General features: G+C 37.5%; 1 protein-coding gene across 1 annotated transcript in view; it reads left to right on the top strand.

Annotated features, from left to right (window-relative positions):
* The window catches only part of PNPLA4 (patatin like phospholipase domain containing 4), a 33,314-nt gene extending 22,292 nt beyond the window's left edge, over window positions 1-11,022 (top strand). Inside the window, exons 6-7 of the mRNA XM_008069887.1 lie at window positions 9,658-9,810; window positions 10,864-11,022. Of these exons, the coding sequence (XP_008068078.1) occupies window positions 9,658-9,810; window positions 10,864-10,995 (285 nt within the window). The 3' untranslated portion in view covers window positions 10,996-11,022. The remainder of the gene's footprint in view (window positions 1-9,657; window positions 9,811-10,863) is intronic.
* The last annotated feature ends 6,253 nt before the right edge of the window (window positions 11,023-17,275 follow it).

Below are 17,275 nucleotides of genomic sequence, written 5' to 3' on the forward strand. Positions count from 1 at the left end.
TTTCTTGAGTCTTATTGACTCTTTACATCCAATCCCTAATTCCTGTCATATTCTGGGGCCAGTCATTGGTGACTTCCATTGTTTGGGCGCCAAGGTCTGATTTTTTTCAGGAGTTTTCTCTTTGTTACACTTGAAATTACCTGTGGTCTTCCTTTGGTTTTTCCTCATTTGTGACAGATCTCTTGTTTTTCTCTTTAGTTCTGTCATTCAGTGTCAGTGGGAGAGGTTTTCCTTTCTGATGTTTGCTCAGCCCTCTGTTCTTCCCTGATCCAAGCTCTGGATTTGTTCTGTTTTGCAATAGAACTATGGGTGGGAAGCTTTGCTGTCTCTTTTAGTTTTTGAAAGTTGAATAAGTTAGAGGATGGGGCTCTAGGATTCAGAAACTACTTGCAAAATACAATGTTCACTGATTGTGGTATGTGTTCCCTGAGACCCACTCCCCACCACCACTCTATATGATTACGCAAAGCAGAAACAAATGCAAAAAACAGTTGAACAGACACACACACACACACACACACACACACACACACACACACACACACACAACTAGAATAACAACAAAATGAAACCAAACAAACAACAGCAACAATAAAAACAAGAAAACTGAACACACACACACACACACACACACACACACACACACGCCTAGCACAAAGTGAATGGTGAAGAAAAACAGAAAGACCAGGGGAAAAAAAAGGAATTCAGATTGAATCCTCACACATATATTGACACACACCTTAAACTGTAAAAAATAAGAATAAAAAACTCAGAAGAACATAAGAGCAAAAACAAATTAACAACAATAACAAAATTGAAAGATGAATACTCAATCATTCACATACACGCATAAAGGAAAAACAACAAAGAAAAGAAGAAACAGAAAATGAAAAGAAAAAAGGATTAAAAATGTGAGAAAGCAGATCAAGCCCTCACATATGCATTCATGCACAAAGGAAAAATATTTTTAAAATAGGTGTATTAATGAACAAACAGGCAAAAAATTTTTAAAATTAATAAAAAACCTGCCCTCCTGTGGCAGGCTCTGTAATTGTTCCTCTAATCTGGTTTCTCCTGCAGAGCTTCCACCTCTTTCACTCTCTCCCCAGTGCCTGGAGCAGGGAAGGAGGAGGGGCAGTTGAGGTAGGTGGGGCTGCAATCCTCCCCTCCCACTCTCTTATGGTCAGAGCAATCTCCTCCAGTGGGGAGGTGTGGGATTGACTCTTCCCCAGGTATATACTTGCAGTGGGAGCCCCCACCAGGCCTATCCTGGAACAGAGTTCTCCTATTGCGACTGATGTCCCGGCTCTGCCTGAATTTGTTCCTCTCAGTTGTGGCCCAGCTGTGTAGGTCTGACGTTCAGAGGATTGCTGGGGAGGAGGGGGTTTGGGTCAGCCCCAGACTCACCACTGATCCCTTTGGTGTTCTTCCTCATCCTTTCTGTCCACACCCTTTGTCCTGTAGCTGGATCAGGGTAGAATGTGGGGCTCCTGGGACTCAGCTACTCGTCAGGTCCCTCTGAAGTTTGTGCTTCCAGGATATTCCCTCTGGGTCACAGTCAACCCATGAGTAGTTTATCCGCCAGTTGCAGAGATCGGGTCTGTTGCTCTGTGGTGAGCAAGTTGAAGCACTTTCCTTCCCCGCCTTCAAGATGGTGGTAGGGTGCCTCTCTAGTCCTCTGCAATGGGACTCTGCTTCTAGGCTCCCTCCTCTGCCCCTGCTGCCAGTGCCCAGCCAGGCACTGAAGTGGTGAGGCAAAACCTGGGGTCAGCAGTCTCTCCTGCTGCAGTGGTTTGGGAGTCTGGGGTGGTAGTCTCTTCTTGCCGCTTCTTCACAGGAAAACTTTTGTCTGTTAAGAAAAAATGGGGTGCTGGGCTTGATGGCTCAGCCTGTAATCCCGCGTCTTTGGGAGGCTGAGGTGAGTGGATTGCCTGAGCCCGTGGGTTCGAGACCCGCCTGGGCAGCGAGACCTCATCTCTACAATAAATAAAAAAAAAAAAAATCAGCCGGGCGTGGTAGTGCATGCCTGTAATTCCGGCTACTTGGAAGGCTGAGGCGGAAGGATCGCCGGAGTTCAGCAGGTTGAGGCTGCGGTAGCCTGGAGCGGCTACTGCACTCCAGTCTGGGCAACAGAGTGAGACTCCAACTCAAAAAAAAAGGGGCAACCCCCCCAGGTCCCTTCCCACTCTGGGATTTTTTTCTGTCCTCTCAATAAATCCTGCTTTAAAACATGGTGCTTGGCTTCTACGACCTGGGAAGAGCCAGGGACCAAGCAGAAAAGTTGCAGCACCAGCTGTTGCATGAGGGCCCTGGCCACTTGTTCATGAGCCCCCACTTAGTCATTCTCTCCCAGCATTTTCTTCCCAGGGAGGGTTTTGTTCATTTTTAAAAAATGGTGCTCAGCTTCTGCATCCCAGGAATCGCAAGGGTCCAAGTCCAACACCTGCGACACTAGCCGCTGCACCAGGAGAACCCTGGCCGCTAGCTCCCTAGCCCTCACTCTCTCAGCCACTCACATGCCCACTCACTCACCAGCACGTACACAAAATTTTCCATACACTCACTCCCACCAGTACTCCCACAGTCCGACTGGCTTTGCCACAATCTTCCCTATCTCTGATTTATTTTCTTATTTAAAATTATATTTGAAATGTATCACACTTTTACTCCTAATTATTTGAAAGTAAGTATCATTTTCTCTCTTGTTACATGAGGAAAGTCAACATTTGTCTTTACATGTAAATGTTGAATAGGGTTAAAAATGCTATCAAAATCAATTTTATGTTAAGAACTTAAATTTAGTAATGATCTGAAATCAAAAATAACTTTTACTTTAAACTATTGCTTTATAATATACTCTAGTCATAACCAAAATGGCAGAATGGTAAAAAAATTCCTGGTGCATTTTATGATATTATATATTATCATGAAAGGGGGGCTTGGAGGTCAAAAGTCATAAGAATTGCTGATGTGATTAATAAATTAAGAGGTAGTGACCAAGAAGTTGGGGTGTAGTATGATATTTAAATGATAGTAAGGAGGTGTGATATGGGAGCAGGGAGAATGGAATAAAAGAACATAGCTGAATCCCAGAAGCCATTATGACCTAAGACTATGTTAAGCATTTTCCTTTTTTAAAATACTAATAACAATGTTATGATGGGGGGGCAGGTGGTGGAGGCTCCAAGTTTTCTTTCAGTGTATACTTTTCTCTGCTTCCTTAGTCACAGAATCCTAATTTTTTTGCTGGATCTATTGTGTTGCTGGAAGGTTATATTTCCCAACTTCCCTTGAAGCTATATATGGCCATTTATTTAACTGTTTGACAATGTACTGTAACCTGAATACTGTGGGACTTACAGTACAAGGAAAGTTGTATATCTTTCCTTCTCTCCAGTTGCCTAAAACTCTTATGTAATGACTGGAGCCCCAGCAACTATTATGGATGATCAGGTCAAGGATCACACCCTAGAGGTGCTAAATAGTGAGCTGGAAAGACTTGGGTCCTGAATGATTTTGTGGGGAAGAGTCTGCCTTAGCAGTCTGCTCTCCAGTAATATCTTCTTACCACAAAAATATGCAATAAAACATTTATTTCACGTACCAGGATCCAATCTATCTGCTGTAAATATTGTTACTCTCAACTTTACAGATGAAAGAATTGAGATATGGAGGCATTAATCTATTTCACTGAAGTCACTCAACTAGGAACTTCCCTAGGATGATCTCTATTGTTTTTTATCTCTGCTGTGCTTTTTGCTCTACTTTGCTGTCTGTTCTTTTCAAAAAATCCGTTCCTCGTTTCCTTTTATTCAACCCCACCCTCCATGTCTTGGATATGTAACAGGAAGATTAGCAGTGGTTAAAATGGTCAAGTGAGAGGAGGAATCAGAAATTTCTGTGAAGTTTTCTATTATGTAATTGAATACTTTGGACATGAACATAGAGTGATGGCCATAATTAAACAAGGGAATACATGAGCCCGGAGCTGTGACAAAGATGAAAACCATCCCACTAATGTCCCTTGACCCTGGACAGTATCCTTGGACAATGTCTTGCTGATCATTTGGTGTCTGTGTATAAAAGGCACATCATAATTACTTGTTGAATTAAACTTTATGTCTCCTGAAAGCATTCCGTTTTCCTTTGTTGTTCAATAGAATCTGCAATAAGAGGGCTCCATGCACATAATGAGTGACAGAGAGCCACAGAGAACTTGCATCATTTATAATGCCAGAAAATGACCAGTTACAAGTGCCATTCTCTGCTGACTCTCTATAAGCCTTATCACCTCCCACAGTCTAATAGAGTTTCCACGCCGAGTTGTTTTCTAGAATCTTTCCTTTCCATTTTCAGGGAAATGCGAACTTTGCTTTAAATGCAATGTTTTGCTGTGAGTATAAGCTTTTTATATGATTTAAATTATGTAAAAATTTCAGTCATGCTGAGAACCTCTCATTTTCTAGATTTTAATGTTTTCATGGAGCTCAGGTTTTGATTTGTTTGTTGGCTTTGGTTTTTTTTCTAAAGCAAGGAAGGTCAAGATGACAGAGAGGGAGAGAGAGGCTTGGTGTTACTTATTTTTCTGGACAGAGTCACAAAAGGCAGAGACACTGGGCCATGGCCAAGAGGAGCAGAGTCCACTCTCCTCTCTTGTGACATTTGTATTTAACACAGACCTCCATGTTTCCACATCTGGTGTTACCAGATTTTAAAGTTTTTATAGCTTTCTCTGTATTTATCTTATAACTATTTTAGCACCTTACTTGTAGTGGATACTCATTAATAGCTGAATCAATGAATGAATGGAAATAAAATGAAGTCTTATATTTTTCACTAATGAATATTTTTCAGTCCATATGAACTCTTTCAACTGATAGAATGAGCCATAGGAATGTTCACACATTTAGGCCATGTTTTCACAGGTTCTTGTCATCAATTTGGAACAAGAAAGAACATTTTCAAGAGGAATTCTTACTTAATTTTGTTAAGAGACACTATTAGCATTGGCAGGTGACTAAAATATTAGAATCATCTCCAGAACTGATATATGCAGATCAAAAGAAAAGTTGCAAGATTTTGTGTTGTTTTCTTTTGTCTGAGTTAGAATTCAAGTAATATTTTAACTCTATATTGTTACAAGAACGTATACAGAAAATTTTCATTGTATTATCCTAGTCCATTGAAGCTTTGGTATTATGGATTTTTAATCCTTTCATTACTTACATATCTATAGGGAAGAGAATTGTGGAATACTCTGTGTAATTGTGTTTTTATATAAAGTTATTACTGTGGTCCTTTGGCTCCATTTTTCTTTGTGGCTCAAACTTTTCACATGGAAACCTAGCTCCATTGCTGTCATAGAAGCAGTGGTTGCTGGCCTCACTACCAGCTAGATTTGGCTAGATGAAAAGCTGGGTATCAATTTATAGTTACTATGAAATAGAAGCTCTTACTTTTTAGTGACTTTTTATACTTTTTTTTATTATCTATTTAATTTTTTTAAAACAACATGTGAGACTTTCAGGGAATAATTTCTCTGCAGTGATTATAGATTGTCAGCTGCCAAATCACTCTTTAGAGTCTTCTCAAAATTGGGTATCAAGAGTCATTGCTTTGGATCAACCTACAGATATTCAAAAAGCAAGAAAACCAGCAATGTACCGAGAATCAGTATTTATTAGAGGTTAGTATGGCAGGATTTTTCAACTTCTTTTTTAGAATTATATGTTAGCTTGTCTCCTTATGATTATAAAATCTCAGCTGTGTCTTCTCCCCACCATTTATGAGAGATTCTCACCTATGTCCTGGTAGGTGGGTATTTTCTTATTTCTTTCTCACTCTCCCCTCTGTTTTAAGAATTGCTAATCAAGAATGTTCTGTTAGCCATGACTATTTGTAGCCTATATCACGAAAGCAACAAAGATATGTTTACAAATATACAACTGGTTTTCAAACCACATTCACCTCTCCTTCAACCCTTAGAAAACAACTCAGACTTTTTCTGCCCTCAGAGAGCATTACTACATTTTACTGTATGTGAAAACAAATATGAATTGAACGAATATGAATTGAATGGTATGCTGTACCACAGTAAATAATGTATTTTCTGTAATTTACCTATAAAACATCAGATACTAAATACCTTCAGCATTACATACCTACTCATGTGTGCTACTGTAGAAGGAAAGCAACCTTAGGCAATACATAAACAAAAGGTCATGGCTGTGTGCCAGTAAAACTTTGTTTACAGAAGCAGATGGCAGACCATAGTTTACCAACATCTGACCTACAGCAAGTAATTCTGCACGTCCCAATTTCCTCTTCTGTAAAATGAGGGAACTGAATAAACCAGCACGACCTTCCTAACTTACAGGGCTCTTTAAGACATCAAATTAAATGATAGATGAGAAATTGCTTTATAAATCATCAGGCCCTATGCCATGGTATTTATAATTATAGATAACAATGTCTTATTCATTATTTAAACAAAGTAATTTCTATTCACTTGTTTTTTGAATAAAATACACCTCAAGGATGTTGAGTCGTGCATTGAGGTTCTATCATGAACACATCCACAGTGTCTTAACACACATCCAGGCACATGCTGGATACTTAGGGAGTACTTGCCAAATGAAAAAGTAGGCCCATTGCCTACAGATTAACTACTCAGGTTTTTAAAGTTGTTTTTTGTTTAAATTATATAGTAATAGTTGCTTGAATTCATAAAGCATGTTCTTAATAGGTACCCAAAATACATCAGTGTATAAACCAAAATTTAACAAGTACAGACAGATGAATAATCTACCTTGTTTAGGTATAACAGTTACCCTTGTCTCTTTAGAAGTAATTCCCTGAATCGGGGTTTTCATTGCTGTAATTTTTAGACAGAGTCACAGTGGACATCTGCCTCAAAATTTGGCATGAGTTTCTTTTTCTATTGAGCAGCTGTTTATTTATAACTCTTTGGACTCGGGTGTTAACTCTAATGTGGAGCATGCTTAGAATATGGCCAGAGATTGAAGAAAAGATGGTAGGACAAGCAGTGGGATTGATAGATGGTAGCGGTAGGATCAGCAGCCAATTTGATTTTGAAACACATTTTGCCCTGGAATTTTGATGTGCCTTGCCTCCCCCTTTCCTTTGAGGATGGTGGTGTTATGTGATGAAAACTAGCAAATACATAGCAAAACTCTATCAGGGTAGGGCAGCATTATTTCTCTCAAGGACAATTTTGGAATCATAGAAGCTTGTTCACAGTAGCTACCTGCACATAGAATGCTGCCCATGAGGCTATAATGTGGAAATGACTTGCAACGCTAGATGCCAACAGCCAGAAAATTCATGGACAGTATATTTAATAAGCAAGATTTTAAACTATCAGTAGAACACAAGATCTAAAATGTTTCTACTTTTAATTTGGAAGTTGAGGAATATTTGTTGCAGTGATTGTCGTTTGCAGAAATTTTGCTAGAATCTGCATGCCTGAATGAATGTGTGGTTGTTCTGCATGATACAGCTCATGACAGCATAAATCAAGAGTTAAGATATACCACGTTTAGATTATCTGAGCTGGTGGGGTTACAGCATCATGGATTGTAGAGGAGCCAGTATCATTGCAAATTTAATCAAGTCATTTGATAAGTTATATATTTTCTCTCATCATTTATCCAATCAGAATAAGCTAACAAGAGTGAACAGAATTTGGAGAAAGAATTTTTGATTCCCTGAAACAGCAGTCATTAACACCATAGTAAATTAGAACACTTTTCAATTTAATGAGGCAGATTGCCCTTCTTTTCATTAATTTGAATAAGTCAGATGAGCTATTATTTAAAGTTATATGACATATGTTTAATTCTCCTTGATGAAACCTATGTGAATTTTCACATCATTGATAACAGGTTCTTATTGACATTATGTGATAATTTTGAAAGGTGTCTTTCTTTTCCTCTGGGTATTATCCTATCCCAGAATTTGGTATTATATATAAAGCAATCAAGTCAAAGAAAACAAGTTCTGGGACAGAATAAAATATTTTGAGGCCTTCTTTTTGCAAATCTCCCTCTTTTAGATTACACTTATATATAATCTGCTATGCATGTGTATTTGTGTGTGTATATACATACATGTAGAAACATATATGTACACAAACATGTATATATGTATACACAGATATAAATATGAATAAGTATATGTCCATATAATATATATAATATATTATAATTATGTTATATTCCTTGAAAAATAATGACAATATACAATTTATCCAGGTCAGTTTTATTTTAATCCAATCTACTTTCTCCTCCACCAAAATGTAATTCCCTTAAAAGAAATTTTCGACTCATTTTTATTTTTTATGAATTTACCTTTTATTTCCTTTGGAGGAGTTGATGGCTGGCCAAGGCCTTTGTAAATAATGTTATTCCAATCATTTCATTAGCAGTTTTAGACATTAAAAACAAGAAAGAATGACATGAAAAGAGATGCCTTAGAAGAAATGAATGAATTATTTTTAACTGAGTTGAGAGTACTTTATACTGACCTGTTTCTCCCTACTCACTCCACCTTCACATTGAAGAGCAAAACTTTACCTACTTTGTACTTCACATATTCAAGTGAAACTCAGTTTACAAACATCTCTACTAAAGACTCTTGCATGAGAGATTCTCAACCATTACCAGACATTTTTAAAAAAATACTTTATTTGAAGACTATTTTTAGTAACAGCTATAACTTAGAGAATTTGGACTTCACTTCTGTGTGTGTGTTTTTTGTTTGCTACAGCTAATCGTGTGGCTACATAGGCTCTTGGATATGTTGAGATTTTTTTGCCTTGGAATAGATAGCTGAAGGGATATTGTCTTTGTGGTTCTTCTGTCAACATCTCTCAGCATATAGTTCTCTAGAGTATGGGGTCGAGGCTGCACACACCTTGAATGTCTCATCATTCCTCCTCACTGCCCCAAGACCTTGTTGTATTTTCTTCCTGGGGAGGCTTCTTTCCTCTTCTCTCCTTCCATCACTCTCCTTTGGGGGTGGGTTTGAGAGCACCAAATCCCTTCTGAGGAATGTTTGTTTTTCATACAGCACTCCCATTCTCTCTGGCTTCAGCATATTCCCCTTGTGTCATGGGCATGGATGGGAGCCACTTTGGAACTGGAAAGGTTTCTGGTTGTTGTATTTATTTTTAAGTTTGCCAATTTTCAATTCTTACACTAAAAATGGAACTACTTCTAATTGTGGATGTTTTGTTCAGTGCCTACAGTAAACTTGACTTTCCACTTTGATTAAATAATGAGCCACAACCTAATTATAAATCATTTCTTAGACATGCACTGTAATCAGTAAGAATTTAGGCACATCTTATGTATAATAATCTAGTTAAAGCTTTTATTTTTAATTTTTGTTTTTTATTTGGGCAATATCCTTATTATATCAAGATTTGTTCTTGTATTTGTACATGATCTGTGTACGAGGGCTTGTTTTGCCCCCAGAACAGACTCCCAGTCAGATTAGTCCTCAGAAATAGTAATTTAAGAGCATATCCAAGGCATGGCTCTTATTAGAAGGAAAGTCCTGTTGAGAAAGCCACACTCCTTTTCTTCGTGTGGGACATGTCATTTATGTGTGTAATTGGGGTGTTTCTTCCCACAGAAGTGGGTGGATGGGGGCCTCACCAATAGCCTTCCCATCCTGCCTGTTGGCCGGACAGTGACCATCTCCCCCTTCAGCGGACGACTGGACATCTCCCCACAGGAGAAAGGGCAGCTGGATCTGTATGTTAATATTGCCAAACAGGATATAATGGTGAGTAATTATGTTTAGTGATATTCGTAGAGTCTTAATCTACTAAAAATACCGTGGAATTCAACATGTTTTCCAAACACTGGAAGCTCATTGGTAATTGTGTGTATGACTACATCTTCTCAATAGCATGTTTTTTATACTTTACAACATTTATCATGCATAGAGGCCTGGGTGCCTATGGACAGTCAGTATAAATTCCTTTTGCTGCTGATTAACTGTCAATTTGTGTAATATTTTCTTTGTCTTCACTTATTTTTCACAATAATAAACTTGATAGACTATCAGAGTGATTTTAAACTAGATCATTTATTTGTTCAGAAATGTGGAGTAGCAAAATATTTAAAATATTGAAGGAAAACTTAGACTCAAATGAATAATTAACATAAAAATATTGATTCCTCTAATCTAGTCTAATAGTTCTCAATATGGGGCAGTATTGTACACAGACATTTTTGGTTGTCATATCTTGGGGATTTTACTGGCATATCCAGGGATACTGTTAAATGTCCTGCAATACACAAGACAGTTCCATGACAGAAAAGTAATAGTCCAAAATATCAATAGAACCAAGACGGAGAAACCCTTCTATAGTCTATGGGTAGAAGTAACTTTTTTTTTTTTTTTTGAGTTGAAGTCTCACTCTATCACCCAGACTGGAGTGCAGTGACCACTCCTGGCCACCGCAACCTCAACCTGCCAGGCTCTGGCGATCCTTCCGCCTCAGCCTTCCAAGCAACTGGAACTACAGGCGTGTGCTACCATGCCCGGCTGATTTTTGATTTATTGTAGAGATGAGGTCTCGCCGAGTTGCCCAGACGGGTCTTGAACCCACAGGCTCAGGCAATCCACTCACCTCAGCCTCCCAAAGGCACGGGATTACAGGCTGAGCCACCGAGCCCGGCAGAAGTAACTTCTTAAGTTTACATTTTTCTACTGATTTTTTGTTGTTCTTACTAATTGTGTCTATGATAAGAAAACTTAGATTATAAAAATAGCATACATTTACCAGTATGGTAATATCCTACAGCTTAAATTTCTGTCTTTCTATTCTAGTTGTCTCTGGCAAACCTGGTGAGGCTTAACCAAGCCCTTTTTCCCCCAAGCAAGAGAAAAATGGAATCCCTGTATCAATGTGGTTTTGATGACACTATTAAGTTTTTACGTAAAGAAAATTGGTTTGAGTAAAATGCTTACAAGTTTATAATGCAAAAACAAATTTCAGACAGTTGTGATGGAGGCTTCCAATTAAATTATTATTTTTTTAAGATCTATCAGGACTCTGTCAATTTTATTATTACTCTTTGTAATATTTATGTTTATTTTTAATATTTAAATTATTATTTAGTTCAAAGAAATAACAGGCATTTTATTATAATTTGGCGATGTCATTATGGATACACTGATGTGATAAGGAATCTTTTTTTTTTTTTTTTTTGAGTTGGAGTCTCACTCTATCACCCAGACTGGAGTGCAGTGGCCACTCCCGGCTACCGCAGCCTCGACCTGCTGGGTTCCGGCGATCCTTCCGCCTCAGCCTTCCAAGTAGCCGGAATTACAGGCATGCGCTACCACGCCCGGCTGATTTTTTGATTTATTGTAGAGATGAGGTCTCGCTGCCCAGGCGGGTCTCGAACCCGCGGGCTCCGGCAGTGCATTCACTTCAGCTTCCCAAAGGCACGGGATTACAGGCTGAGCCACCGAGCCCGGCTAGGAATCATTTTTAAAGAACAGTCATGCCCTTTGGTAAATGTAGGAAAATGGATTTTTTGTGTAAACTGCGGAATGCTGAAAATCAGGGCCACCAATTAGGTGCTGTGGAGAATGTGTGGCATGATTTTGACATAAAGCGTGGGTGTTTTCCATGACTTGGCCATGTTCCCGCAGTTCTAGCACTGAAAGAACCCGTCTCTTAGGCTGATCAGGTCCACAGTTTGGGAGAGGAAGGATCTGTAGGAATAGGCAGCATTATGCTTAAAGACTTTTGACCAGAACCAGAGGAACAACGGTTTGCTTTCCGCAGGTATATGCAATGCTCCTGGTGCAGCAGGAGTTGAATATCAAGAAGCCCAGGAAGTTTTGAAACTAGATATGTTTTTCTTATCCATCTATAGAGGCTTATTCCCTTCTCATCTTCCTCCCCTAAACCCCACCTGCCAGCATGGGGGATTATTAGGCTCTATTGATGAATTCTTGTTCCAAAACCTGACCTGAGCTGTTGCTCCTTTTTTTTTTTTCTCCCTCTCCATTCATACAAGGCTTTATTACCTCTAGGAGTGTTTAACTATTGGTCTATATACTGGATATACTATAGCTACTCTAGGAACTTAAATAAATAGAATACTCTTAAAATACTACTAAATGGGAAAAACCAAGTAACCCAGCAAATATAAATTAAATCCAGAATAATCATACACTTATCATTTAGAATTAGGTTTCACTGATCCTGGGTCTTCCACTTTTTGAATGGTTGTCCATCATTTTGAGGACTTATGTGTGGGTTTCTACTAGTTTACTCACACTGTCTTAAATTTAAATCTATTTTTATGGGAGTTTGCCAAGCATGAACTCTTAATTATTAAGAGGCAGTTAGAGACAAACTAATTTAATTGCATGTCTTTAATTGTCATGCATTTCTCTTTTTACCCTTTGAAACCATTCTTTAAATCAATTTTATGGTTCTCAAAAGCCTAAAATACAGTTTTTAGCAATTATGGCCTATTAGGAGTTCTGTACAGACCCTCTCTAGAATAGTGATGGTCCTTGGGGTATATACTTTTCCTACTCTAGCAAACATGTAGTTAAATCTTAATAAGTGACATGAGGTGGATGGATTCTCAATTCATTGTTGTGTCCCTTTATTCGCTAGATAAATTTCCAATTTTGCCTAAGATTTTTCACCTTACCTCCTCCTTTTATTATTTTATGTGAATATTCTATCTGTATGATACACTGTATTTCAATATCTTCTTTATTGATGCACCCCCAGTAAACACAAATCTTACTGTATTAAACTTTTTTTCAAGTATTTTGTATCTACATATGTCTTTGAACATGTGGGTGGATGATACTTTTCTTAAAGTATACCGTAGGACCATTGACAGATGAATCTGCAGCAACTCTCTAACATAAGGGGAAAATGGTGATGTAATGAAACACATAGTTGATGTACACCAGGCCTTCTCCAGGGAGCCACACCAAATTCTCATATAAGGCAAGTCACCAAGCATGCTCTGCTTATCTTTGTTGAAGTGTGTTCTCATGCATCCATACTAATTGAAAACAGGCATTCACGACAGGATCTGCCTCACAATTGGGATCAAAATTTTGAGGGATTGTGAACTGGTATATAGAAAGTCTGAAAAGACTTTCTGACCCCGATACTGATATGTTTGCAGGGTAATTACTGTGATTGGCAGCTTGATAAATTCCCAATTCCCTATTGGGGCAATTTCCTTATATCTTTGAATCTGTCATTAAAAATTTCATTAGTCTTCCCTTCTTTTCAATAACACTCCTTACTTTGTAACTATGGTAACCCACTGCTTCCATTGACAATTAGAGAAAATGGATTTGGTTTTGAAGCTAAATAATGCTAAAGGAGCAAGCCATACATTTTTTTTTTAAAAAGGGAGAAAGAAAGAAAAAACTCTGTTGCATTCTGGCTTCAAATTATTGGGGGAACTAGGAGCTTGCAAAGAAATAGTCATGGAGCTCTGGGCATTGGATTATGATTCTAAACAAGCATGAGCATGCACAGATTTCAATGATTCTGCCTTTAACTTTTTTCAGATAATTAAAACAGATAAATATAATTATATAGAAACTTTTTTATATTTACAAATATTAGTCATACAATTTTTTAGATAGAGTCTATTACATTTACAGCTAAGAAACCATTATGGAACTTTAGTGTTTCAAGAGTTTTCTTGCCTAAACTTTATCTACACAATAGCAAATAAAATCAAAAATTAAAGTAATTATCTACATAAGTCAAAGGAGAGAAAGTAATTATTGCAGTTCAGGAAAAGTGGACAGATTTAAAAACAACTATTATTATTCTTATTTATAAATTGACAGTTTACTTAGACTGAATTCACCATGTAATTGCTCAGCTCTGCCCTTCATTTTGCTTCTCGTGACAAACTCAAAGTTTTGCTTACTTAATGCTAACACATATATTTTGTTATATTTTGACTGACTTAAAGAGGGGAAAATATGATTTAATTTGTTCCATACTGCTAGTTACTACTGGAAAACATTTCTGAATATGCAGTCATGTACAACTCACAGTAATATTATGTCCAACTTAATATAAGATAACTTGTTTGTCAAAAACGTGAATATGAATAAGCATACACATATATGTATGCATGTGTCCATACCTAAAACATGAAAAAACAGGCATGTATGTTTTAACTATGCAGAGATGAAGAAACATTTACTTCATGCTTGATTTCATCATGTCTACAAGTGCTGTTTAACCTTTTTATAGTCAAATTCACTTTTGTGGCAGACCAAGTAAAGTGCATGTTGGTATTCTACCCCTTGTGGAATGCCCCACAGTTCCAGCCAATCGAGTAATATTAGTCCTCTCCTGATGGGTTCAATGGCTTTGCCCTATGTCTTTCCAACTACGGCCAAGCTCACACCCCTGCAGGTGAGTCCCTGACTCATAACTCTCCTTTAGGATACTGGACTGAAACCACACAAAGAGTCTACAGGAATACTCATATGGGTCCCTGCCTCACAAAGCTTACCTGAGCAACCAAGAAAACAAGCACATGAGATAATTCAAACCACAAGAGCAATGAAAAAAGTCCAGGAAGCTTGAGGAAGGAGCAGGTTGGTAGTCTCTCCTTTTGTCCTGATGTGAGGAAAAACCATCAAGATATGTTGGTGTCTGTTCCTCAAGGCTCCAACATCACCCCCTCACCTATCACTCACCTGGACACCCACCACTTCCAAGAAGAACTCTTGGAGAAGAGGCTCAGGATAATACATGTTCAAATCCTGAAGTTACTTTAGGAAAGGGTAAAATTTGCCCAAGCAGTGGTTGCTTGGCTTACTGACATTGGGGGCATTTCAACATTAGGGACGTTTTGCAATGCTCCCAAAACTTAGTTCCTGGAACTAAGAAATGAAGTGTATGAATCAGCCTCAACCAGAAGTATCTGATGGCAATTTCCAAAATCCAAGGGGGTTACTGGCGCCAATCACTCTCAACAAGGAAAAAGATCTATTCTACTTCATCACTTCTGATTGCTCCTTTCACTGATTGAACAGAATTGTGGTAGTGGGTAACATTATTGTACCTATCAATAAGAGGTTGATTTGCTGCTATATAATGAGGGTAAGATGGAATGTGCATGAAATTGAGGCAACTCCTTTGGTCATTCAGTCTATGACCAGCACTAATGGAAGGGTTAATAGAAAACCACTGCAAGCTTATATGACAGAAACAAAGATAGAGATTCCTCAGGACTAAAGTTTTGTATCATGGTGCTGGAGAATGGTCTCCGATCACCTAACCTGTTGCTGAATGGGAAGCCACCATGGAAGGCAGAATGAACTAACAAAGTCAACATATAGGAGCAGTGGCAATCACAGAGACCTGGGATAGTCAACCTGATGCAAGACAGCTAAACTTTAGAAGCCTGCTTCCCTAGCCACTACCAATTATGGGAGCCCCTCATATCATATCCTTCCTTTACCTTCTCTGTGTGTCTTAAGATGACCAGTGTCCATTATTTGCTATTGAATGATCCACTTTGATACGGTTAAAGTATAGTTGACCCTTGAACAATACGTGTTTGAACTGCATGGGTATGCTTATACACAGATTTTTTTCTGTCTCTGCCACCTCCAAGACAGCAAGACCAACTTGTCCTCCTCTGCCTCCTACTCAGAGAGAAGACAAGTATGAAGACCTTTAGGATGAGCGACTTCCAATTAATGAATAAGAAGTATATTTTCTCATTTTTATGATTATCTTAAAAACATTTTTTCTCTATCTTACTTTAAGAATATGGCATATAATACATATAACATAAAAATACATGTCAATTGACTATGTTACGAGTAAAGCTTCTGGTCAAGAGTAGTCTATTAGTAGTTAAGTTTTGGGAGAGTCAAAAGGGTACATTCAGAGGGGAAGGAGGTCAGCACACCTAACCGCCGCATTAAATAAAGGGCCAACTTTATTTAAATACCTGCTGGTAAAAAAAAAAAAAAAAGTATGTGAGGCCTTAGCAGTTATGTTTCTGTTAGTTTCTTATATTTAAAAAATCTGTGAAGGACAGCACAGTTGTGCTTGCTTTGAGGTAATGAGATCTAAGTAAGCATAAACAAGTTAGGAAACACAAAGATGCATCAATTAGGCTGTTAGTTACAGATATGTAGATTCACCATGCATCTTAAATAAGGAGTATCATCACTTGTCTCCAAATAAGGAATCTGGTTCTTCACTAGAACTTGTGTGTGGTGTAAAAGAACAAGAAAATTCTCCTTTGAATATGACATGTTTAATACTCAGAAACTGAGGGAAGGAGCTGAAAGAGATTATATGGTTGCCATATTGTCACTCCTTATATTTCACAATGGAGTTGTTGTTAGCTTTGTATCTTTGCAATTTCCCTCTTTGCATACTAAGAACTGAATTCAAGAATGAATTTGAACTGATTTCTATGAAAAGTATTTTTCTTCCAGCAAAATAATAGTATTTGGTTGCATATTATAGCCAGCAGTTTAGTCTGATGTTTGGTACACCATTTTTTTTAATGAATTCCAAATTTTCTTGAATGTGACCTATTTTATAAGCTAATCAATTAAATGTATGAACATATTTTGTCTCTACATAAATGCATATGATATATGTAAATATATTTATGTATAGATAAATGAAGATAATTTTATGAAACAATACTCTCATTATATGAAATTTTTTGATGTTTTTATTCCATTTTTAAAAATTGTCATGATATACTAAAATAATTTCACAACCATGAATGGGTAACAATCTACAATTTAGAAACATTTTAACCCCAAATTAGAACATCACAGACACTAAAATTCTCAATTTGTGTTTAAAAGGCTTTTTTTTTTTTTTTTTTGGTAAAAGAAGTCAAGAAACATTTATTTATAGGCTGGAAAAAACACTAGTTTGCTCAAAATTGTATTAGATGATGTGATACAAGGAGAGTTAAAGACAGGTACAGTCCCAGTCCTCTTGAAGTTTACAGTCCTGTGGGGAAGACTAACATTAATCAAGTAATCCATATAACCACACAAACATAATTAAAAATGTACCTCTAATACAATTTTTGGAAAATAATATATTTCAGAGATACATACTGAATTATTTGAGATGAAATGTGAATTGTCTCAAAATAATCTTAATGGAAAATAGGTGAAAGCATAATGAAATGAGACTGTCATGAATTACTAGATGTAGGATGTCAGTTTGTTT

Source organism: Carlito syrichta, unplaced genomic scaffold, assembly GCF_000164805.1.
Source record: "Carlito syrichta isolate Samal-C Ts95f unplaced genomic scaffold, Tarsius_syrichta-2.0.1 Scaffold312313, whole genome shotgun sequence".
Lineage (NCBI taxonomy): Eukaryota > Metazoa > Chordata > Mammalia > Primates > Tarsiidae > Carlito > Carlito syrichta.